We start from the raw sequence: 25,157 nt of genomic DNA, 5'->3' as shown, positions 1-25,157 counted from the left end.
AAACCCAAATCACGAGATCTTTGTGAACCTAGTAGTGGGTGAGGAACATGACTGCGATGGAGGAATCTGAAAAAGCCAAGAACGCCAGTGTCCACGACGGCGATGAAGACAACGAAGCGGCTTGGGGTCGCCGCCTAAGATGCTCGGACGCCGGGACCGGCGAAGAAGATGGAGGCAGCAGCCTAGGAGACTTTGATTTGCGGAATTGGAGTTGGTTTTGAGACACTATTTCAACGACGGGACACTCTGCAATTGTGGAATTGGAGTTGTTTTGATCTGATATTAAATTGTGGAATTGGTTTTCGAAGAGGAAAGTTTTCAGACAAAAAAAAAAAGAAGAGATAATTAATAATAAAATATTAATAAAAAGGGATTAAATAATATAATATTAAAATTTATTAATTATCTTGTTTTTAGTCCGACATTGCCACAAACACTTCACTAAGTTGGTCCAAGCTAGTCTAGTCTAAGCCAGTCCAGCTTAGTCCCTAAAGCTAGTCCAATCCGAGATAGTCTGATACAACAAATGCACCCTAAAAGGTCTCAGATTTCATATTTCCCAACAAATGTCCAAGGCCTGCAAAAAATTGATCCTTCTCGATATGTGGTTTAATGAATGTTGGCAAAGGATGCTGTCTGTTTAGGATTTTTATGTTTTCTGTTGGGCTTGGTTTCATTGTACTTTGAAGGTCCATACTTTTGTTGTTGTGTTTGTATTGTATGTGGGCCTCTCTCTCATAAATGTGTGTTGTTGGTAATAAAAAAGCAACCCATTGACCAAAAAGAAAAAATGATCCACACCGATGAATATCTTAAGGGTGTGTTTGTTTGGGCTCACTAGCTCTCATTGGACTGGATATGACTAATTGTTAGTATAATCTTGTCTTTGTTTGACAGAAGGATTATGTTTAATGGGATTAAGTCGGACTCGCTCCGACTAACCCATTCCTCTGAAGTTCTTAGCAAGAACCCTCCAATATCACCGGATTGCTAAGACCATCTACGAGACAGTTGCTCGCTTATTCTGTTTGTGCTCGTTCTACTCCCTAATCCTCGTCTTGCTCCTTCCTCCTGCTCCCTCATCCTTGTTCTCGTCTGGTAAATTCTAAATCTTACGATCAATTTCTTCAATTTTGTTTTGCTGATCGCAATTATTATTGGGTTTTGATCGATTTTGTTGTTTTGTGCTTGAAATCTCTGGAAATTTTGAATTTCTAGCACAAAAATTGGGTGCGTTTTTATGGCTTTGTGATTGGGTGCGCTTGTGTTCTATGATTGAGTGAGTTTTTGAATTGATTGCTACCCAATTTATCTGCTATTTTTCCTTCTGTGAACTAATTGCTAAGTTTTTGTAGTTGATTGCAATTTTTTCTTTGTTCCCTGTTTATTGTTGTTATTGTGGTTTAATCTTATCCAAAATTGTCCGATTTGGTTACATAAAAATCACCATTTTATGGCCTTTTAACAATCTTCTGAGCATGCAAAAGCACCCCTTTCTAATCTATAACCCATATAGCCTTTTTTCTATATATTGTTATGGGCTTCCTAATATAGAAATCACTCCTGATTGATTTTTATCTTGGGTGATATTTTTTATTTGAGTCTTGAGTCTTGACATGCGTACATAAATTCCTTTGTTGTTAATATTTGACATGAGTACACTGGGTTTGGTTGTTGAGTTCATATTTTCTCAAATGTTTCATTCCCATCAATGAATTATAGTTTATCATGTGTACTCTGGGTTTTGGTTGTTAATATTTGACATGATTACTCTGGGTTTTGTTGGCTGAGATGTGCTTTAAAATCATAGTTTATGATTTTGGCATCAAGCCTTGACCCACTTGCTGCTAGCTAAAATATTTGATTGATCAGAATGAAGTTACCATCTTATCATCCTACTTTCAAGTGCCTCTACTGTTCTAGTTGTAAACTCAAACTTATGGTGATATTGGATTGCATCCTTAACCTTTATCAACCTTGAGGTCATATGAAAAGCTATCTGCTTTGTGACTTACACTCATCTTGCATCCCCTTCCCATTTATCTTGACTTCTAAATGTCATCTTGATTTTCTATCTTTTACATTACAAAATCAATCAACTACATAGGTTTATATGGTTTAAAGCTGGTTGATGGTAATACATAAACCTGAGGTATTCGTATAAATTTACAAATGAATTACAAGAAGAAAGATAGCTTTTCTCAACTATAATATAATAACAACTAATGCTCACCGTCATCCACACAGGTTTACATAAATGTCATCTTGCATTTATGTAAACCTATAAACTTGAGGTTTATTTTTATTTTTGAAGGATTTGTATTTAGTTTCTTGGTGCATTGATATTCATGAGATGAGGATGCTGATTATTTTTATTCTTGTTTATTTCTTACTCTTCAGCTGCCATTTGATTTCATTGAAGCTTATAGTTTATCACTTTGGATCAGTTCTATCATCTTAATTGTGCTATCTCCTTTTGACAGTAGCAGGGAGAGATTGATAACCTCTTTTTCATTTGTAAGCAGGGATTGAAGACTGCAATTTCGGGGTAGTGTAATAGAACAATTTTAGAGATGCTTCTAAGTACTGACAACCAAACCGAAGGCTATGGCTGACTAGTGACTACAATCTCACCCATTTTACCTTAGCTGGCTTGGTGTCATCCTAAATACATCACTATTACAATACAAAGTTGATTTCAATAAAGACTAACAACTGGGGACATCTTCGAGTGAGTAATTTGGTTTTTGTAATTTATTGAGTCTCACTCTCATCCAATATTATTAATTTTAATAATATCTTTAATAAAAAAAGCAATTAAAATAGAACAATAACGTAGACCTAGTTTGAGCAAACACCAAACTGGTGACTATACTGTTGGCTGGTTTGGTATTGTTGTGCTTTGAAAAAAAACTGCTTCTGCTGTGCTGTGAGAATAAACAGATGTGAAATAAAGCAGTAGAGTGTTTGGTAAACTTTTTTTGTAAAAGTGCTTTTGAAAAAAAAAGGCAATATTATAGTGTTTGATAAACTTTTATGTAAAACAGATGTGAAAAAAAGCTGGTTTTTCTAAGCTGGGTTTTGCAACTTTGTGTTTTTAACTTTTTTTCACCCAAAACTGTGAAAAAAAGCTGAAGCTGAATGTTTACCAAACATAAAAAAGCTCCCAGGTTTTTTTGATAGCCACTTTTTTTTAGAATCACCTCAATACCAAACTAGGGCTTAGTCTAGTTTAAGCCAGTCTGTCTTAGTCCCTAAAGCTAGTCTAGTCGGAGACAGTCCGGTGCAACAAACGCACCCTAAGAGGTGCCATGTAAGAAAATCTTTATAGGTATGGAATTTAAATTAAGAAAGACTTTCATAAATGAACCATATATCCAAATTTTCATATTATTAAAAAAAGTTGAAGGAAATTAATTTTTCATTTGATATATATATGTAAATCTTTTTTATAAAATGATAATATTCCAAGCGGTTTTAATTTTTATTTCTTTTGAAACTGACACACCAGTTTACTTGTTCTAATCTTCTACTTAATTTTTTTTTTTTGGGTAAATTACATAAAACTACATCAAATATTGGGTCAGTTATAGTTTCATACCTTATTTTTTGAAAATTTCAATGTTATACCTCATCTACGAATTTTTTACAATTTCATACTTTCCGTCAGTTTTCTGTCAATTCTTTTGTTAAATAATGACGTAGCTTGAGACGGGGCCTATTCTTTATTAAAAAATTAATTAAATATTAAAAAACTAAAAAAAAAAACAAAATCATTTATTTATTTTTTTTGCATAGGGGACCCACCCCAAACCCAAACCCTTTCTTCCCCCTCCCATCTTCCCCAAACCCAAACCAGGATCTCACCCACCCCTTCTCCCTTGCTGCCATTCTCTGCCACATCAGCAATCTCATCCACCACTCTTCCTCCGTACCCTCCCTCGAATCCTTCAAAGCCTACCTCCTTAAAAACTTCCAAATCTACGTCTTCTCAAAGATCCACTCTGCCACCTCCAACTTCCTCCCCCACCGCCGTCTCTCCTCCTTCTCTACCTCCTCCTCATGGCGCTGCTCCCTTCGATCCAAAGACGCTGTCATCTTCCAACGCAAATCCCGCCTTCCCATCTCCTTCCCGGACCTCCAGTGCCGCCTCTCCCTTATCTCCAAATCCTACCACTACAGCCACATTAAGCTCCTCGACGCCTCTTTCTCCGGGAGCTACGTCTACCTCGTTTACGAATTCGTCGTCGACGCTAGCCTCACCGACTGCCTCCGCAACCCGAAGAACCCAAGCTATACCGTTCTATCGTCATGGCTTTCTCGGATGCAGATCGCCATCGACCTTGCCGACAGCCTCGATTACATGCACCACGGCTCCGACCTCGACTTAACCTTCGTCCACAACCACATCAATAGCTCTAGCATCATCGTCACTGAGGAAGACCACCTTATGCTTGGTGCCAAAATTTGCCATTTTGGCACGGCGGAACTCTGTGGTAAGACCCAGGCTCGGTCGATGAAACTGGAGGGCACACACGGTTACATGGCACCGAAGTTTCAGGAGCAAGGAGAACACAGTGGGTTTGGGGAAGGCAAGAAGGGGAAGAAAGAGGTGTGTTTGGGGAAGACGGGATTTGGGTTTGGGGTGGGTCCCCCATGCAAAAAAAATATATTAAATGAATTTTTTTTTAGTTTTCTAATATTTAATTAAATTTTTAATAGAGAGTGAGTCTCGTCTCAAATCACATCACTATTTAACGAAAGAATTGACAGAAAACTGACGGAATGTATGAAATTGTAAAAAATTCGTAGATGAAGTCTGACATTGAATTTTTTTAAAGATGGGGTATGAAATTGTGATTGACCCAATAGTTGAGGTAGTTTTATGTAATTTACCCTTTATATATAAATACTACGGGCTCGTTTTTATATGCTTTTAAAATGACTGAAAAGTGCTTTTATAGAAAATGTTTTTGGGTTCCAAAGCACTTGAAGTTCTTTCTACAAGAAACATCAATTATGTATTTATTCCAGGAAGCACTTTAAGTGCTTTTTTAAGGATTAATTGGCATTTTTAGTAAGGATTGTTTTTAAACATATTTTTACTAAAAGCGTTTTTAGTCATTTTAAAAGCATATCCAAATAAGCTCTAACATGGAGAATAAATTGGTTGTCAACTCATTATTTCTGAGATTCAAACCTAAGACTTGTTACTTAAGACTAAAGAGAAATTCCACAGGACTGCAGTACTACGTAACTTCAAAACTCAAAGTAGCTACTTAATTTAAATTCCAAAACTTGATCATGCCACTTAGTACTACAGTCTACTGGTATTCCTTTTCACTAGTAAATGAGAAATCTTAGGTTCGATTCTCACCAAAGGCGAAATTAAAACACATTATTGTAGATAATATTATTTGTTAAAAGTAAAAAAAAAAAAAAAAAAAAAAAAAAAAAAAAAAAAAAAATCCTTGATCATTCTCACTTTCTTTGTATTTTCTAGGAACATTGACTTTGGATTACTGGAATTTGAATACCGGCATGCCTGTAAATTGATGTTATCTTGAAAATTAAGCAATCACTTGTGATAATAGTTTTCGTGTAGTCCTACATGAGCACTCTTAACTAAAACTGCTACTTTGAATTTTTGACCCTTGGCCCTTTTTCATTTTAAATAATTCCCAGCATTTTCATAAGTTCGTGTAATGCTTGGAAAGCAGTAATGATAATTGCTGGAACGTCTTAATGTTAAAACGTGTTGACCAATGTATAAATATATATACAAAACGTGGTTGTACTAGCCGTCCGTTTTCATTTCCTGCTGTTGCAGCTAGGAAACTATTGGATTTCGTGTGCCATTAACATGCATGCATGGCTCCTTGGGTCAAAAATCTTTCAGTTTATATTTTTTTTCTTCTCCTTCACTCCGCAGGCACCTCCCTTCCTACCACGAACACGTATTTCTGATTTTGTTAATGGTCCGTCGGTCTTACCTACCGGTCAATCCCTTCTTTGTGTTTCTGAGAAAAAATATGAGAAATTGTGCAGCAACTTACTGTATGCAGGCCTTTGACGATTTCTTTATTTCTTTCTTAAAAAAGAAACTGATACGGATGAATTCGCGCGCGCACACATACACACACATCCATGCATGGTTGAGAGCCTGTAGATTAAGCCCTTCATCCATTGGGATACAGAGGACACGTAGGGCTTCATACGCTGGTTATTCCATGTAATTTGGAGTAAAGGGTTAAATTATTAGTTGACCTTATGCTAAAAATGTTCTAAATTATTTGATTCATGTAATGTTTTTTTTTTTTAATTTTCTTGTCAATTAGAGATTTAACAACGAAGTCCAAACATATGCAGGTAGACCAACCACTTGAATTGAGGAGGGTACAAATGAGACGTCACAAAGGATTTGCTCGTGCTAGAAACAATATATTAGATCAAGTGGACATCAACTTTATGATATAGAGGCCCACATAAAAAGACCCAAAATTGACCACAAACAAATACCTAAGGCCATCCTCAACCAGGCTAACTAAAGAGCTATTAATATGACCATCTTCGGCATATAACCGATCTCTAATGGAAGATTGGGTCAAAACATTGAGACCCACCAGGCCAAAATCCAGCTATATGGCCAACGGGCTGGGCATCATTAACCAGCCAGCCAGCCCGAAATAATTTAATTTTAAATGGGCCCCATTATCTCCTTTTCCGGCCTACCCTTTCCTTACCCTCTCTTCTTCTCTTGGCCTCCACCTCCCCTCACTTCCTCTCCGCTGCTAGCGACAGCTAGGCCCTCACCCGATTCTACGTACCGACCGACATCCACTGCTATCTCCGCTCTAATTGGGCCCTCAACGGCCTCGTTTCTCCTCTCGTCAATTGAACCAAACTCAAGCTCCTCTACCTTGCCGACAACGATCTATCCAGAAAAATTCTGTCGAGATCTCCCTCCAGTGACTCCTCAGTCTCGACCTCTGCGAAAACAAATCTGGAGAGCCATTCCAGACTATACCATCATTTATAAATTTGGGGAAATTTAAATTCTGGGATTGGGCCTGAGATGCCGAGTTTTGGTGGGATTGGGGAGAATCCGGTCGTGGAAGGAGGAGAGAGCGTAATTGACGGAGAGGAAAGTAACGATCTGGAAGGGAAAATAAAAATTACAGGAAAATTGCAGTGAGAGAGAGGGAGAGAGATGAGAGAGAAAGGAGGAGGGAGGGTGGGTTGAGGGTCAATGACCGAAGGTCTAGGTTGGGTGTTGGGTCGCGAACAGCATTAGGGAGACGATAAGGCCCTTGATCTGGTCCTTCTCAGCGACGGGGATGAGGTCTCGTCAGAAGAGGAGTTGCCAAAGACTCTACTCGAGTTTTCCAGCTTTATATCCTACTTCATATCTAATTATTTTAATTTATTTTATTTTATTCTGTTCAATTTTTTTCTAGGAGTCATAAATTTGTCTAGGAAATCTTCGTCCTTGTCTTATTTCAACATCTTTATCTCTGTTTCAATACTATTTTGGACTGATTTGTTTGAATTTTTTACGAGCCAAATCATATATCATTGGAATTTGGAATGCCCTAGAAATCTAGTTTTTAATCCAAGAAACGGATCAATGAATAGATACTTGAGAAGAAATTTGCAAAATAGTCAGCAACAGACAAACATTTTGAGACTTTTTCAAATGTGGAGACCGCTTTCATATAAGGCTTCCCTCAAGAGATGGTAGAGCACTCAGAGGATTGGAAATGGTTGTCCAGCCATTTTCAGGACCCAAAGTTTGTGATAAGCACAATAATTTTTCATTAATTATTTTTTTATACATTCACCAATACGTACATATTGTGTTTAACAGAAGGTATACGGCAAATAAGATCAATAGCTTGAAAAAAGAAACCTCTCCACCAATTCGGTTTGAGGCCTTTATCCTATGTATTCGAGAAACGATGTGACACACCCCGACCGAGATCAGGGCATGCTGGCCGTCACACGAAGGTGACGTAGCCATGTGCGCGTACGGAAGCTAAAGGTAAAGTAATATAAAAGTACGAATAATTAAAAACCTAAAAGCATACATAGTACTAGTGTATGTGAGACACAATTCAGAGCAAGTCTACAACAGTCCAAAGGAAAAGATATGACATATTTACACCCGAAGGTGACCCTACAATGGTGAGTGTCTGTCAGAAATGCCGGGACGCCCTCTGGGAAAAACCACCGAACCTTCTAGACCACTAGAACCTGGAGGGGCGCAAAAACAAAAGCGTGAGTGGGCAAAAACAAAGCTCTTTGAAAACTCTTTAACAAAATACATTCTAACCCCTCGCCGTAAAACCTGTATACTTCCCAGAAAATGAACATATATACGTATGTATAGATATGTCAATCATGCTCCATGATATGCCATTTATGCTCACAATATGCCATTCATGCTTGAGAATATGTCACAACAGAATCTCATAATAAATGTAAATGCTCAAGCGTAATCACAACAATAACATATAATCTGGCAGCCGGGAGTCACCTAACGTGACATGTACCGCTGCATATAGAGCTCCAATCTCAACTCAACATCTGAATCTGCACACGAGTCGGAACCACCTAATGTAGTCTGTCCGACAGGACTTGGTGTAATATATATACGCTCTAGTGCTACGATCACGTGAAGACTGTGCGAATAATCGCGGGTCACCTACGAGTCGGAACCACCTAATGTAGTCTGTCCGACAAGGCTTGCACCTAACTTGGATCCAAGGCGAGCGTGTGGTGCGGGTGAACATCACGTGAAGGACTGTGCCCTGGCCCTGGGCGGGAGCACTAACACCGGGGGTGCAGATTATGAGCTCTCTAAACATCTCAAACTATAATTGCATAACAACAAGAATACCACTTACCTGGCACTTACCTGTGCGTCCACAGTACCAAATACACATTTATATATATGTATGCCGCTACTAATGCATGTGATGATGCATAAGTAATAATAATAAAGTGCATGGCATAAACCAAATAACTTTTTCTATTTAATTTCTGGGAATATAAATGTATATAGGTATATACGGAAAACAAAAGCCCACTCACTGATAATTAGAAGGGTCGTAGCCCCCCTGCCTCGAGTATGAACGCTCGTCTTCGGAAAACGAATCACCTATACGCGACAAAGTTACGAAAACGTTAATTTAAAAGCACCTAAGCAACTTCTCGTAACAACTTCTCATACATTGCTCAAAATGGACAATTGAATATACCAATGTGATCTACACAACCTCAGGATCACACCCATATTTTTAAAATAATTTTTGGACCACGCACGCGCCCCCACGCGCCTGAACAGGCACGGACCCACGCGCCCCCACGCGCAGCCACGTGCACTGCACACTGACGGTGTCAACAGACGCCGTCAGGAATATTCCGTTAACCTGACGGAATATTCCGTTAACCTTAACTGACGCCGTTAACTGACGCCGTCACTGCCGTTAGGAATATTCCGTTAAACTTAACGGAATATTCCCCTGTCTTCTCCGGCGAGACTCCGGCGCCGGCGACGGCGCCGGAAAACTGGGTAATTTTCAAACTAAGTTTTCTCCTTCGTTTTTCAACCATTTTTCACGATTCAAAAGCCAAAATGAAGCTTAGGACTAGTAGAACAACGTTAGACTAGTTTCAAGGGCTAAAAATCACACGATCATACCTGCAACAACGATCAAAGTTCGGCCAACTTTGAACCTAGCCTTCCCAACGTCCAAAATCACCCAACGAACCACTTCGAGGCTCCTTGGGACCTCACAAACACATCTACAAGCTTAGAAATTCCAAAAACACACTAGTTTAGGTTTGCATGAACAGTGCAATAATTCGGCCATTGTTGAAACGACGTGAAAACGTTCGAATTCTTACCTGGAATTGGTATGGTTGTGCTCCTCACAACCTCACGAGTTCAATGGTGTAATTGGTTCCTGGATTGGTGAAGGTTTGAGTATATGTGTGTGTTGTCTGTGTGTTGAATGAAGAAGAAGAAGAAATGGACTCGGGGAGAGAGAGAGAAAGAGACAAAGTGACAGAAAGTGAGGGAATGAGGGAGGGAATCCCGGGAGAGTGAGAGTGATGTGTGAGTGTGTGTGTGGTCCTACAACACAACACTACACAAAACTACACGTAAACGAATAGATTAGGGGTAAAATCGTAATTTCAATGTACGTTTCGATATTTCCGGGACGGGATGTTACAACCTACCCACCTTAATAGAATTTCGTCCCGAAATTCAAAACAACCACATAACCCCTAGTGATCGAAAAATAATCTAGGATACAAATCCCTCATTCGTTCTTCTGTCTCCCAAGTAGCTTCTTCAACTGAGTGATTCCTCCACAAGACTTTCACTAAATTCACCGTCTTGTTCCTCAGAACCTTTTCTTTCCAATCTAAGATCGTTAACGGTTCCTCGTCGTACGTTAAATCTGGATTTATCTCTAACGGTTGAGAAGGTATCACATGTAACGGATCGGCAATATAGTGTCGGAGCATAGACACGTGAAAAACGTTATGCACTTTAGCCAACTCCGGAGGCAACTCTAATCTGTAAGCTACCTCATCAACTCTTTCTGTGACTATGTACGGTCCGATGTACCTGGGACTCAACTTCCCCTTCTTTCCAAACCGCACAACACCTCTCCACGGTGAAAGCTTCAGAAACACCCAATCTCCGATCTCATACGTTCTGTCCGTAGCATGTCTATCTGCTAAACTTTTCTACCTGTCCTGAGCTGCTTTCAGGTTAGACCTAATTACCTGAACATTTTGAGTAGTCTCCTCGACAATCTCCGGACCCACTAAGACTCTTTCGCCAACCTCTGACCAACATAACGGAGTGCGACAAGATCTACCATACAAGGCTTCAAATGGCGCCATGCCAATGCTCGAATGGAAACTGTTGTTGTAAGCAAATTCCATCAAGTCTAACCGCTGGTGCCAAGCATCACTAAACTGTAACACTGATGCTCGCAGCATATCTTCCAAGGTCTGAATAGTTCTCTCGGACTGTCCGTCCGTCTGTGGATGATATGTCGTACTGTAAAGTAGTCTCGTACCCAAAACTTCCTGAAAAGCTACCCAAAACTTCGATGTGAATCGTGGATCACGATCCGAGACAATACTTACAGGGACACCATGGTACTTCACAACCTTTGTGATAAACAATTCAGCTAACCGGCTCAAAGAGTACTTCTCTCTCACTGGGATGAAATGTGCCGACTTAGTGAGCCGATCAACGATCACCCAAATGCCATCAAAGCCATTTTGTGTACGCGGCAACTTGTACACAAAATCCATAGTGATATTTTCCCATTTCCACTCTGGAACGGGAAGCGGCTGCAACAATCCAAACGGCTTCTTTCTTTCTGCTTTAACCTGCTGGCAAACAGCACAACTGCTCACATACTCAGCTATCTCCCTTTTTATACCCGGCCAATAGTAAAATGGTCGAATAGTATGATACATTTTGGTTGCCCCTGGGTGCATGGCATAAGCCGAAATATGTGCTTCATCGAGAATTTCCTTCTTCAAATTCGCATTACTAGGCACGAACATTCTACCCTCTAACATTAACATGCCATCAGAATCACGAACTCTGAGGTCTCGCCTCCTTCCTTGATCTCGAGCTCGAATTAGTTCTTGAGTCTGTTCATCAGCTACCTGAGCTTCAAGTACCCGATCCACCAAGATTGGCCTAACTTGAAAATTAGCAAGTAATGCCACTTCTCGATCTTCTGCTTCTAACCTTACTCCCGTAGCACGCAAGTCTACCAAAAGAGGAATACGACTAGCGTACAACGCATTAATACGGCCATGTGACTTCCTGCTAAGTGCATCGGCTACTACGTTCGCACGACCTGGGTGATAATCAATCGTGCAATCGTAATCGCTGAGCAACTCCAACCACCTCCGTTGACGAAGATTAAGTTCCTTCTGGGTGAAGAGATACTGAAGACTCTTGTGATCTGTGAAGATCTTACACTTCTCTCCGTAAAGATAATGTCTCCACAACTTCAACGCAAAGATGATAGCAGCCAACTCCAAGTCATGTGTAGGGTAATTCATCTCATGGGGTTTCAACTGCCGCGAAGCATAAGCAATCACCCTACCATGCTGCATCAATACACATCCCAGACCATTCAAGGAAGCATCGCTATAAACTTCGAAATCACCACTATCGTCTGGAAGTGCCAAAACAGGTGCATTAGTAAGACAATGCTTCAACTGCTGGAAACTCTGCTCACACTTATCATTCCACTCAAACTTAACATCTTTCCTTGTTAACCTCGTCAGTGGCAAGGCAATCACCGAAAAATCCTTAACGAATCTCCGATAATATCCCGCCAAACCAATGAAACTTCTCACCTCAGTGACGGTTCGTGGTTGCTCCCAACTTTCCACAGCTGCAACCTTTTGAGGATCAACAAGAATACCTTGAGCAGAAATGATGTGCCCCAAAAATGCGACTTGATCTAACCAGAACTGGCACTTGCTAAACTTAGCATACAATTGGTGTTCCCTCAGCCTCTTCAACACCAAAGTAAGATGTCGAACATGCTCCACTTTGGACTTAGAATACACCAGAATATCGTCAATGAAGACAATAACAAATCTATCCAGGTAAGGCTGAAATACCCGGTTCATTAAATCCATAAAAGCTGCTGGTGCATTCGTCAACCCAAACGGCATAACCAGAAACTCGTAATGACCGTAACGAGTCCTGAACGCCGTCTTAGGAACATCATCCCTACTAATCTTCAGCTGATAGTACCCAGACCTCAAGTCTATCTTAGAAAATACACAAGCACCTCTCAGCTGATCAAACAAATCGTCGATACGAGGCAATGGATAACGGTTTTTAATCGTCACCCGATTCAATTGTCTGTAGTCGATACACAGCCTCAAAGTCCCATCTTTCTTTCTCACAAACAACACTGGAGCGCCCCAAGGTGAAGTACTAGGCTGAATGAATCCCTTATCCACTAATTCCTGTAACTGCACTTTCAATTCCCTTAACTCAGCGGGAGCCATACGATAAGGAGTTAAAGAAATAGGATTAGTACCTGGAAGCAACTCAACAGTGAAATCCACATCTCGATCTGGGGGTAAACCAGGTAAATCCTCAGGAAAAACATCAGGGAAGTGTCTAACCACTCTTACATCCTCAATTCTGCTAGGAACGGTCTCCTCTAGCACCACATGAGCTAGATACCCCTGACAACCTTTAGACAACAACTTCTTCGCTCGCAAAGCCGAAATAACACCATGTCTTATTCCACTATGCTCACCCACAAAAGTAACCTCAGGTAATCCAGGACGATGAAACGTAACTACTTTCCCGTAACAATCAATGTTGGCACGATAGAAGTGCAACCAATCTGTGCCCAATATCACATCAAAATCGACAATATCTAACGGGATAAGATCAGCGGGCATAACAACACCTTCTACTATCACTGGACATCCTGGGTACATACAATCTACAACACATCTCTCTCCTCTAGGCATAGCGAATTCTAAATCGTACCCTAGAGGTGTGGGGCGAGGTTGCGTTACTTGAGCAAATGTATGAGAAACAACGGAATGTGTAGCTCCACAATCAATTAAGACTCTAGCAAAATAACCAAGAATATTTAACGTACCCATAATTAGATCCGGGTTGTTCTGAGCATCCTGCAGGGAAATATTGTGAATACGCCCCTGGCCCTGCTGTCGTCCACCACGACCTCTGCTCGCTTGAACACCGCGACCTTGAGCTCCACGCCCCTGACTGGGCTGACCCATCTGTCTCGAAGACCCTGCACTACTAGTGGCATTCTCGCCCTGCTGATACTGTCCTCCTTGGTACCACTGAGAACCACTTGTTGGAGCTGGAGGATACGGCATGTAATTGCTGGGATACGAGGGATAACCACCTTGTGAATACGGGTCCTGAGGGTACTGATACGGTCCTGGAGCATAGGGAACAACATCACCCTGATAGTGATAGGCACCACCTCTACCTGCTTGACCATAATTACTCGGACCCTGGATTTGCCGAATCGGTGCAGGTGGCGGCATAAAGGTCTGCTGCGGCTTCTGCTGCTGACCCTGGGGACAATTCACAGCTATATGTCCCGCCTGTCCACACGTGAAACAAACACCGCTGCCACGCCTGCATTCGCCGAAATGTCGGTTATTACATCTACGGCAAACTGGGGGTCGGTTTCGGCCACCATCACCTTGTCTCTGGCCTCGAGCACCTCCATAAAACCTACCTCCACGTCCTTGTCCAGAGGCACTGAAACCACCACTAGACGAACTTGAACTTGCACCACCCCTTTTGAAGTTCTGAGTTTGGCGAGGCCCCAACGATGTTTGACCTTTTCCTTTGTCGTCTTTCTTCTGATTGCCGTTTTTCTCTTCGTCACTATCACTTGACATATTCTCAGAGTCCTCTACCCTCAACAATATTTCATAGAACTCCTGGTAGGACTCACAGTGAGTAGTAGTTACCATAGAACGCCATTTCTTCTTAGTGCCCAATCGAAAACGACGAAGCATCTCCGCCGGATTACCAGCGACATCAGGATAGTAACGAGACAAATCAGTGAACTTACGATAATACTCGTTAGCCGTCATCTTTCGCTGTTTCAACTCAATGAATTCCTGTTTCTTACGGTCGATATACTCAGGGGGTACAAATCTCCTCTGAAACACATCCTTGAAAACATTCCAATCGGTCCTCTGAGCTGGAGTCAACATACGAAGTTCTTGCTCCCACCAAGCTGCAGACTCCATCTCCAGAAACCATGACGTTGTCTCAACCCACTTTTCCATAGGAAGGTTCCCCTGGTTATGTAACACACGGAAAGTCTTCTCTATGTGTTCCAACCAGCGTTCTGCGCCTTCGTGACCCTCATTACCTTTAAACTTATCCAACTTCAAATTATACATAGTCTCCAGAGGAGTCCTCTGGGGAGGGCGCATCACTGTTTGAAGGGCTGTAGCAATCACTTCCCCCAACTGAGTAAGATCAGGGAAACTAGGCTCATCTGAGCGACGTGGTTCCCGACGAGGCGGCATGATTCTGACAGAAGACACCAACTATTAGAATACTCACAAAGACACAGGACTGCCAAACCTAGGCTCTGATACCAAGCTGACACACCCCGACCGAGATCAGGGCATGCTGGCCGTCACACGAAGGTGACGTAGCCATGTGCGCGTACGGAAGCTAAAGGTAAAGTAATATAAAAGTACGAATAATTAAAAACCTAAAAGCATACATAGTACTAGTGTATGTGAGACACAATTCAGAGCAAGTCTACAACAGTCCAAAGGAAAAGATATGACATATTTACACCCGAAGGTGACCCTACAATGGTGAGTGTCTGTCAGAAATGCCGGGATGCCCTCTGGGAAAAACCACCGAACCTTCTAGACCACTAGAACCTGGAGGGGCGCAAAAACAAAAGCGTGAGTGGGCAAAAACAAAGCTCTTTGAAAACTCTTTAACAAAATACATTCTAACCCCTCGCCGTAAAACCTGTATACTTCCCAGAAAATGAACATATATACGTATGTATAGATATGTCAATCATGCTCCATGATATGCAATTTATGCTCACAATATGCCATTCATGCTTGAGAATATGTCACAACAGAATCTCATAATAAATGTAAATGCTCAAGCGTAATCACAACAATAACATATAATCTGGCAGCCGGGAGTCACCTAACGTGACATGTACCGCTGCATATAGAGCTCCAATCTCAACTCAACATCTGAATCTGCACACGAGTCGGAACCACCTAATGTAGTCTGTCCGACAGGACTGGGTGTAATATATATACGCTCTAGTGCTACGATCACGTGAAGACTGTGCGAATAATCGCGGGTCACCTACGAGTCGGAACCACCTAATGTAGTCTGTCCGACAAGGCTTGCACCTAACTTGGATCCAAGGCGAGCGTGTGGTGCGGGTGAACATCACGTGAAGGACTGTGCCCTGGCCCTGGGCGGGAGCACTAACACCGGGGGTGCAGATTATGAGCTCTCTAAACATCTCAAACTATAATTGCATAACAACAAGAATACCACTTACCTGGCACTTACCTGTGCGTCCACAGTACCAAATACACATTTATATATATGTATGCCGCTACTAATGCATGTGATGATGCATAAGTAATAATAATAAAGTGCATGGCATAAACCAAATAACCTTTTCTATTTAATTTCTGGGAATATAAATGTATATAGGTATATACGGAAAACAAAAGCCCACTCACTGATAATTAGAAGGGTCGTAGCCCCCCTGCCTCGAGTATGAACGCTCGTCTTCGGAAAACGAATCACCTATACGCGACAAAGTTACGAAAACGCTAATTTAAAAGCACCTAAGCAACTTCTCGTAACAACTTCTCATACATTGCTCAAAATGGACAATTGAATATACCAATGTGATCTACACAACCTCAGGATCACACCCATATTTTTAAAATAATTTTTGGACCACGCACGCGCCCCCACGCGCCTGAACAGGCACGGACCCACGCGCCCCCACGCGCAGCCACGTGCACTGCACACTGACGGTGTCAACAGACGCCGTCAGGAATATTCCGTTAACCTGACGGAATATTCCGTTAACCTTAACTGACGCCGTTAACTGACGCCGTCACTGCCGTTAGGAATATTCCGTTAAACTTAACGGAATATTCCCCTGTCTTCTCCGGCGAGACTCCGGCGCCGGCGACGGCGCCGGAAAACTGGGTAATTTTCAAACTAAGTTTTCTCCTTCGTTTTTCAACCATTTTTCACGATTCAAAAGCCAAAATGAAGCTTAGGACTAGTAGAACAACGTTAGACTAGTTTCAAGGGCTAAAAATCACACGATCATACCTGCAACAACGATCAAAGTTCGGCCAACTTTGAACCTAGCCTTCCCAACGTCCAAAATCACCCAACGAACCACTTCGAGGCTCCTTGGGACCTCACAAACACATCTACAAGCTTAGAAATTCCAAAAACACACTAGTTTAGGTTTGCATGAACAGTGCAATAATTCGGCCATTGTTGAAACGACGTGAAAACGTTCGAATTCTTACCTGGAATTGGTATGGTTGTGCTCCTCACAACCTCACGAGTTCAATGGTGTAATTGGTTCCTGGATTGGTGAAGGTTTGAGTATATGTGTGTGTTGTCTGTGTGTTGAATGAAGAAGAAGAAGAAATGGACTCGGGGAGAGAGAGAGAAAGAGACAAAGTGACAGAAAGTGAGGGAATGAGGGAGGGAATCCCGGGAGAGTGAGAGTGATGTGTGAGTGTGTGTGTGGTCCTACAACACAACACTACACAAAACTACACGTAAACGAATAGATTAGGGGTAAAATCGTAATTTCAATGTACGTTTCGATATTTCCGGGACGGGATGTTACACGATGACAGGTAAAAGTATATTATTTTTAAATTTTAATATATATATATATATATATATATATTATTTTTAATTAAGATTAATAATGAATTTCTTAACATTTTTTTTTCCAGAGGGTTCTAAGTTTCCAGAAATCAGCATGGTCCAAGAGTTATTTGTTCGACTCGACCAGGACAGGGTTGAACAACTGTCATGCCCCGATCCTGAGATACGCCTGGAATCGACACGTGATGGAAGGACAGTAGCGGTACAATATAAAACACATAAAGTCACTAAGACTCATAAATATAATATACATTGGAGCATCAGTAGAATAACTTACAACAAAGGATGGCAATACCTACTCTCAAGTGCATTGCCCTCACAGCTACACCACCTAAAATTTTCTTCTCTAATCGTTACTAGTTACTCTACAAAATAATCCTACACCGTAGGAATGACGCACCAGGCAAAGCAAAACCCGGATAAGTTACAAAGCTCGTGTGAGTGCCAATAATACAACATATGTGAAAATAAATAGGATCAAATGATTAAATGTCAAGGTAGTGCTACGTCCACACAGGACATTTCTTTTGTATACTGTATCAACCGTCAATATCATCATTGTCAATATTATTCTGTCATTCTCTTCAGATTGTGACTCACCACTCGCCTTGCATCATTTTCCAAATAATCACAAAGGTTCAATTGCCACATATTTTATAATTTAATCACCATACCCCTCATTATTTCTATCGAGATAACATTCAGTCATCACATAACCCGAAGTTGTGTAGGAATGATACACCATCATAAATACATTTATGTGTAGGAATGAGATTGGTATCTTTTCCTCATTGCATCTCTTCATGACGAGTAGGAATGAGTCACATCTAAATTCGTTATCTTTTAGGCAACACCATCATGCAAACTAATTGGTTCAATCATCACTTTCTAGATTGAGCCACACAAGCCTTCAATCTCAACTTTCATATATGTAACAAATAATAGTCTAGGGCTATAGAGAGATACAGTTCGGCCGAAGCCTACATTAGGCAACCGATCAGGATGTGGTCCCCCATTACAAATTAACAAAGCATAACCACTCCTGAGAACATCATGTAGGTAGTGACCTTCCCTCCGTAGCGGATTAACCGAGCAGAGTCATTCCTACGAATACCTTAGGTGGTGATCACCCATTGCGGATTAACTAAGCATGATCACCCCTAAGCACGTATGGCCATACCTAAGTAATAAGGATCGCCCATCGCAGATTAACCATGCATGATCCCAAAGTATGGTCCCCCATTGCAGATTAACCAAGCAGGACCATTCATGTACCACTGCTACATGGTGTAGATTCCGGTTATATCCTACATTACCCCATGTACTGGGTTAATGGTTCTCTACTAGCCCTCACATAGCACAATCATTTCAAGCATAGCATATACATATTTTTTTGATAGCATCATCAAGTAAACATAGCATAGTAGCACACATTTCTATAAAATCATTTGTTAATCCATGTTATATCCACAAAGTATATAACAAGGAATTTCATGGGTAATAACCATATCACATAATATTTATGTCACTCACCTGGGTTATTTTCACTTCTAAATTCACCAACTCCGCCTATAGGAACCTAATGCAACATACCAAAACCCCACTTAGGAAACTTAATAAGACCGACACATAAAACAAGGCCAAGTGCTACTTTCACGTAAATCGAGACACAAGTCAATCAAGAACGACATGTCATCGTAATGAGCCAACTAAGCTCCATCAAGCCTCAATAGCATTCTAAACATAACGACACACTAAAATATGGTACATTGACTAAAAAGCCAAACATCGATCAAAGGTCCTCTAAGGTTAACAAACCTATGTTATTCAATTCGGAAGATCCGCTCATCGGATTCCAGATCTGTAAGTTCTCAAAGTTCCAACAACTATTAACTAGGATGCTCACAAAATTGCACGACGATCCAATAGTTGGATTGTCGTCAATTACAAAAATCGTATAGCAGTATAATTATTCGAAAAATTGAATAATTGAAGCATCATATCAAATTTCAATGAACGGACTTTAGATATGGGCTTAGGACATCAAGAACATCTCACTGTCCAAAATCCATAAATTTTGACTATTCCCCACGTGACGCTGCGCATGGTGGTTTTTAAGGACCGAAAACCCACTTTTTCAACTAACTCCAAATTCTACCAAAATTTATAGGAATATAGATATCAACAAGAGGAACAAGTTTTATACCTACCACAAAGTCCAAAAGTGAACGGAAGAGGGTCAATTTTTCCGATAAAGCTGACAAGTGCCTAAAGCTTCCCGGTGTCAACTTTCTGACTACGATGGTCCAACGGGGTCAAGTTTTGTCAGGATTTACTCCTGGGATGATGTGTCACATCCTGGCCCGGGGCGGATCACTTCCCGGGCCTGTTCCACCACCGTAGCACGATATTATCCGCTTTGGGCTTACCATTCCCTCACGGTTTTGTTTTTGGGAACTCACAAGAAACTTCCCAGTGGGTCACCCATCATGGGATTGCTCTAGCCCCTTTCTCGCTTAACTTCGAAGTTCCTACGAAACCTGAAGTCAGTGAGCTCTCAAAAGGCCTCGTGTTAGGTAAGGATGGGAATATACATATAAGGATCACTTCCCTGGGCGATGTGGGATGTCACAATCCACCCTCTTAGGAGCCTGACGTCCTCGTCGGCACACACGCGGCCAGGGTTAGGCTCTGATACCAATTGTTACATCCCATCTCGTGGCGAATCACTTCTCGGGCCCGTTCCACCACCGTAGCACAATATTGTCCGTTTTGGGCTTACCATTCCCTCACGGTTTTGTTTTTGGGAACTCACGAGCAACTTCCCAATGGGTCACCCATCATAGGATTGCTCTAGCCCCCTTCTCGCTTAACTTTGGAGTTCCTACGGAACCCAAAGTCAGTGAGCTCTCAAAAGGCCTCGTGCTAGGTAGGGATGAGAATATACATATAAGAATCACTCCCCTGGGCGATGTGGGATGTCACATGATGGGCTACAAGTTCCAAGTGGTGGAATCGGCCATTGCTTTGCCAATTCACCAAAAAAATGAAAAGGGTGGCCGAAGCACTGTTGGTTTTCATTGGTTTTTATGGCCTCGCGCACCCATATACGTGGTTAATCAAGGTGGTTGTTGGGTGGGTTTTGTAGAGGGAAGTGAGTGCTTCAATATGGTGGTGGTGGCGTAAAAAAATACCACCAGAGGTGACCAGAATCGATGTCGGAAGTTCATGGGCCACGGGGGTCAATTGGGTGGGTTTTCTGGGTTATGGATTAGGTTTCCCAAAATGGAAACCTGCTAATTTAGGCAGATTAGACTTTGGAAACTTACTACTAGTAAGTCCACATGTCTAAAAGGTCTCACTACTTCTGAGACTCGTAACTTCTCCGTTCTAACTCAGAATTAAGATTTGTTTGCTCCTACATGCTTGTGGAATTAAGCTCTACCTAAGAAACTCAAGAATTGATCAAAAAGGTCGAGAAAATGGAAAATGACTAAAGTACCCCTCACTTCACTTTTCTCAAAATAGGAGAATTAACAAACTAACTTCAAATAAATCTCTGTAATACGTCAAAAATAAAATAAAATACTAATTTTGGGGATGAGATATAACAACAGCTCCATGTAAGTTTATCTAAATGTTCCTTTTCTTTCATTTAGAAATGTTGTAAATATTAATTAAATATTAATATGTATTTTCTTATGATAGGCTACTATGGTGAAGATAAGCAATGCTCTTCTCTAAGAGGTGGCACTGCAGCTTCTCCTTGATACCTATATTAAGAATGTGACTTCAACCGAGGATGCAGGTCTTCAGATCATGACTGAGACCTTGGATCAAACTCTCGTTCATAGGATTTTTTTTTTTTTAGGGATAGAGAGTGCGACACCATAATACTAGAACCTTATCTTCTACCATAGGGAGCTCGAACAAGTCACCACGTTGACTGCAGAAGTTGAGGACCTAAAGGAGAATCAAACCACCAGTGCAGTTCTAAGGAAAAATGGTGTGAACCATCCTTGATGAATAGCCTATGGCGGAGCGTTGGGAGATGAGTTCTCCATGGACGTGTCTACGCATAAATGGCGGTATAAGGGCCTATGTTAGGAATAGAAAGAATATATGTATATATGTTAAAATATCGAGAGAGACATAGATGTCCTCCTTGATAAATTCCAGGCTTGTGTATTTGTAGAGATCCTGAGAGTTCTTGTAAGGAAAGTAATCTTAATCAAATCGGGAGACTATCTAGAAGAAAATCTAAGATAAGATACTGAATCTTCTTAGAATCATGATTATATTGCCTAATCCCTAAGGTATTATAAATTGACTTTAACTAGTTTCCTTGACTTGGGAGACAAGTAATATCTTCATAGGCCTAAGCCTATCCTACCTGACTACGCTCCTTGGGCTTTCGGCATTTCGGTCTTTCTTTTCACGTATCATGGGCCTAGAAAATTCATGGTCCCACAAGAGGATCATTTGTAAAAGTCCACAAACATTTCTTAGACATATAATAACCTTAAACCATAATTCCATCATTCAACACTTGGGACATTTTATTCACTTGTGAGGCATACCAATTCCTATTTCAAACCCTTTTGAACAAAAGTCTTATTTCTTCTTTAACTTGAATCAACATGTATAATTTATAAAACAAATAACAATACAAGTTACAATTGTCCATGACACATTTCATATTTTGAAAACGATGTATTATAACTTCATTTTTGGTTTGTTATAAATATATACTCTGTTAGGAAGTTCATTAGGGTTGACCCCACCATCCTCATTGGCTTGAACGGGCTTTTTGTCCGTTTGCTTCTAGAGGTTGATCTTAGGCTTTCCCTCAATAATATCATTTCGATGAGTGAAAAATAGAGAAGTATTTTGTCCGTTTGCAATAATATCATTTCGATGAGTGAAAAATTTGGTGGTATCTGTGATTCAAATTCTCATATGGTTAACTTTTTCAAAATTTTAGCAATCTAACTTTTATCGATACATTTGGTGTTCCTTTTACTTGGTGTAATGGTCATAAGGATAATTCTTTTATTTTCGAAAGGTTCAATAGAGCCATAGCTAATGCAAACTGGATTAATCACTTCTCTATTGCCAAACTGTACAAGTACCCTATTTTTGGTTCTAAGCATAGTCCTATCTTTCTTAATATTGAATGTAGCACTTATAACCACAACCCTTGAGGTCCCTGCTTTAAGTTTGAAGCCATGTGGCTATCTCACAATTACTTTAAAGACAGAGTTAAAAAAGCGTGGCTGAGCTTCAACTCTTCCAATCCTAATGATAAGATCAGAAATTGCCTAAGTAACTTCAAGTTCTTAATAAAAAAAACTGGAATAAGAAAGTTTTTGGTAATCTTCAGAAAAAAAAAAAAAAAAAAAAAAAAAAAAAAAAAAAAAAAAAAAATCCTTTTTGCATGGATACCTTCCATAAAGAATTGAACATTAAGGACTTAGATCTTATCCTCAATAACGAGGAAATCTTCTAGGCTCAAAAGGCCAGAACTAACTGGCTTCAACTGGGAGATAAAAACATAAAATACTTCTAAATTGTCACTAACATCAGAAAGAAAAGAAATACCATCTCCAAAATTTGGAATCCTGCTAAAAATATTGGCCCTCTTAAAGCTCCGGCTCCTGATGGCATTCATGCAATCTTCTTCCAAGATTGCTAGGATATTGTAAGTGACTCTATTTGCAACCTTGTTAAAGACTTCTTTAACAATAACTCTTCTCTTGGGTTAATAAATCACACTAACATTGCCTTAATTCTAAAAGTTGACAATCTTGAGTTGGTTAGCCAATTTCGTCTTATAAGTCTTTGCAATGTAACCTATAAGATCATCACCACGGTTTTGGTCAATCGTTTAAAACCAATTCTTGCTGACTATATTTCCAAAAACCAGGGAGCCTTTGCTGTTGGTAGATCTATCCATGATAACATCCTCATTGCTCATGAGCATTTCTCTTCTTTTAAGAACAAAAAGGAAAAATTGGTGCTACGGCAGTTAAACTTGATCTTGGAAAAGCCTTTGATTTCATTAGTTGGGACTACATTAAAATTGTTCTCCATAGATTTGGCTTTAACAATCATTGGATAAATTTCATTCTTGAATGCATCTTTTCCTCGTCTTTGTCCATCATCATCAATGGCAAAACTCATGGATATTTCCACCCTTCTAGAGGCATTAGATAAACTTACCTTCTCTCCCCCTACCTATTTATTCTTTGTATGGAACTTCTAATTAGACACCTAAATAAATTAGGGAACTTACAAAAGTCCAATGTAGGTGTGCTTACCTTTCCTAAAGGCTTTAAAGTCTTTAATCTTATGTTTGTAGATGATTGTCTTATCTTCGCGAAGTCCACATGGAAAGCTACAAGGAACATCCTACAAGTCCTAAATGATTTTGCAAATGTCACAGGTCAGAAAATCAATTTTCATAAGTCCTCTCTTTATTTCTCAAATAACACCCCTAATCAAATTAGAAATGATATTGTCAACATCCTTCAAATCCAACACAAAACTACAATTGACAAATATTTGCACATCCATAATATCATTTGCTGGAAAGACCCCATAAATACTAAAGAGCTAATTCTTAAAGTTAAAAACAAACTTCCTAGTTGGAAAGCTAATACCCTATCTAAAGCTGGTAGACTCACCCTTATTAAGGCTAACATTGCTAGTCTTCCAAATCATATGATTTCCTGCTTTAAATGCCTTGAAAATGTTATTAAAACCATTGAGAAAGATAGTAGATCATTCTTTTGGGGGAAAGAGAGTAAGGTGAACCCTGTTGCTTGGGACAAAGTCTGTCTTCCCAAGCATTTGAGGGGCCTAAGCATAAGAAAAAGTATTCACTTCAATAGTGCTTGCCTTGCTAAAGAAAATTCTAACCGAGGAAGACAATTGGTGGTCCAAATTGTTAAACTGAAATACTTAAGGAATTAATCCTTCCTTAATTGCAAAACTAGGAAAAACCACTCCCAAGCTTGTGTTGAGAATCAATGTCAATTGTAGGTGAAGTAGGTGGATGTTGTAGGTGAAGTAAGTGTGTGAGGTTGGTGAAGTAAATATGTGAGGTTGGTGAAGTAAGTGGAGGTTGTAGGTGAAGTAGGTGGATGTTGTAGGTGAAGTAAGTGTGTGGTGTAGCTTTCATTTGGTTTGCTATAAATACCCAAGTCCTCAAGCATTGTATATCATCCAAGGAGAAACAAAGCCTAGAGCTAAATAAGAAAAGCTTTGCTAATTAGTTTGTTTTGTGAGCTTTCTTTAAGAGCGTGCTCTATTTTCTTCTTCTTGGGATCATTAGAGTTATCTTGGATACTCTTCTTATTCGACAATTGGTATCAGAGCCAAGTCGGTCAGGGATCGTTCTTGGTAGAGCATTGGTTGTAAAGTCTCTTGAAATTCCGAGTATGCTCTGTGGTTGCAGTTTTGACTGATCTTCCACATCAGAAAAAATTTCTTGAGATTATTGCTGGGGTTATCACAAACCTTGAGAGGGAGCTTCTTTGTGTCGAGAGTAATGTATTACTCTGCACGGTAGTCACTCAAACTTGTTCGGTGTAGTCAAAGTATTGCCGATACGATGGGTGATCTTCAAGTTGTTGGAGGAATCAAGAAG

The 25,157-nt window shown here is 40.4% G+C and overlaps 1 protein-coding gene across 1 annotated transcript; it reads left to right on the top strand.

Moving 5' to 3' along the window:
* Positions 1-56: 56 nt before the first annotated feature.
* On the top strand, positions 57-4,782 carry LOC148692927 (protein LYK5-like). Its single transcript, XM_088680268.1, has 2 exons — positions 57-214; positions 3,799-4,782. Exons 1-2 carry the CDS (start codon positions 57-59, stop codon positions 4,709-4,711), a joined length of 1,071 nt encoding a protein of 356 aa, XP_088536394.1. The 3' UTR covers positions 4,712-4,782.
* Positions 4,783-25,157: the final 20,375 nt, after the last annotated feature.

Source organism: Pyrus communis, chromosome 11 (genome assembly GCF_041283825.1).
Source record: "Pyrus communis isolate YQ-2024b chromosome 11, ASM4128382v1, whole genome shotgun sequence".
NCBI classification, from domain to species: Eukaryota; Viridiplantae; Streptophyta; class Magnoliopsida; order Rosales; family Rosaceae; genus Pyrus; species Pyrus communis.
The sequence above is the reverse complement of the archived record's forward strand: the minus strand, read 5'-3'. Positions and strand labels throughout refer to the sequence as shown.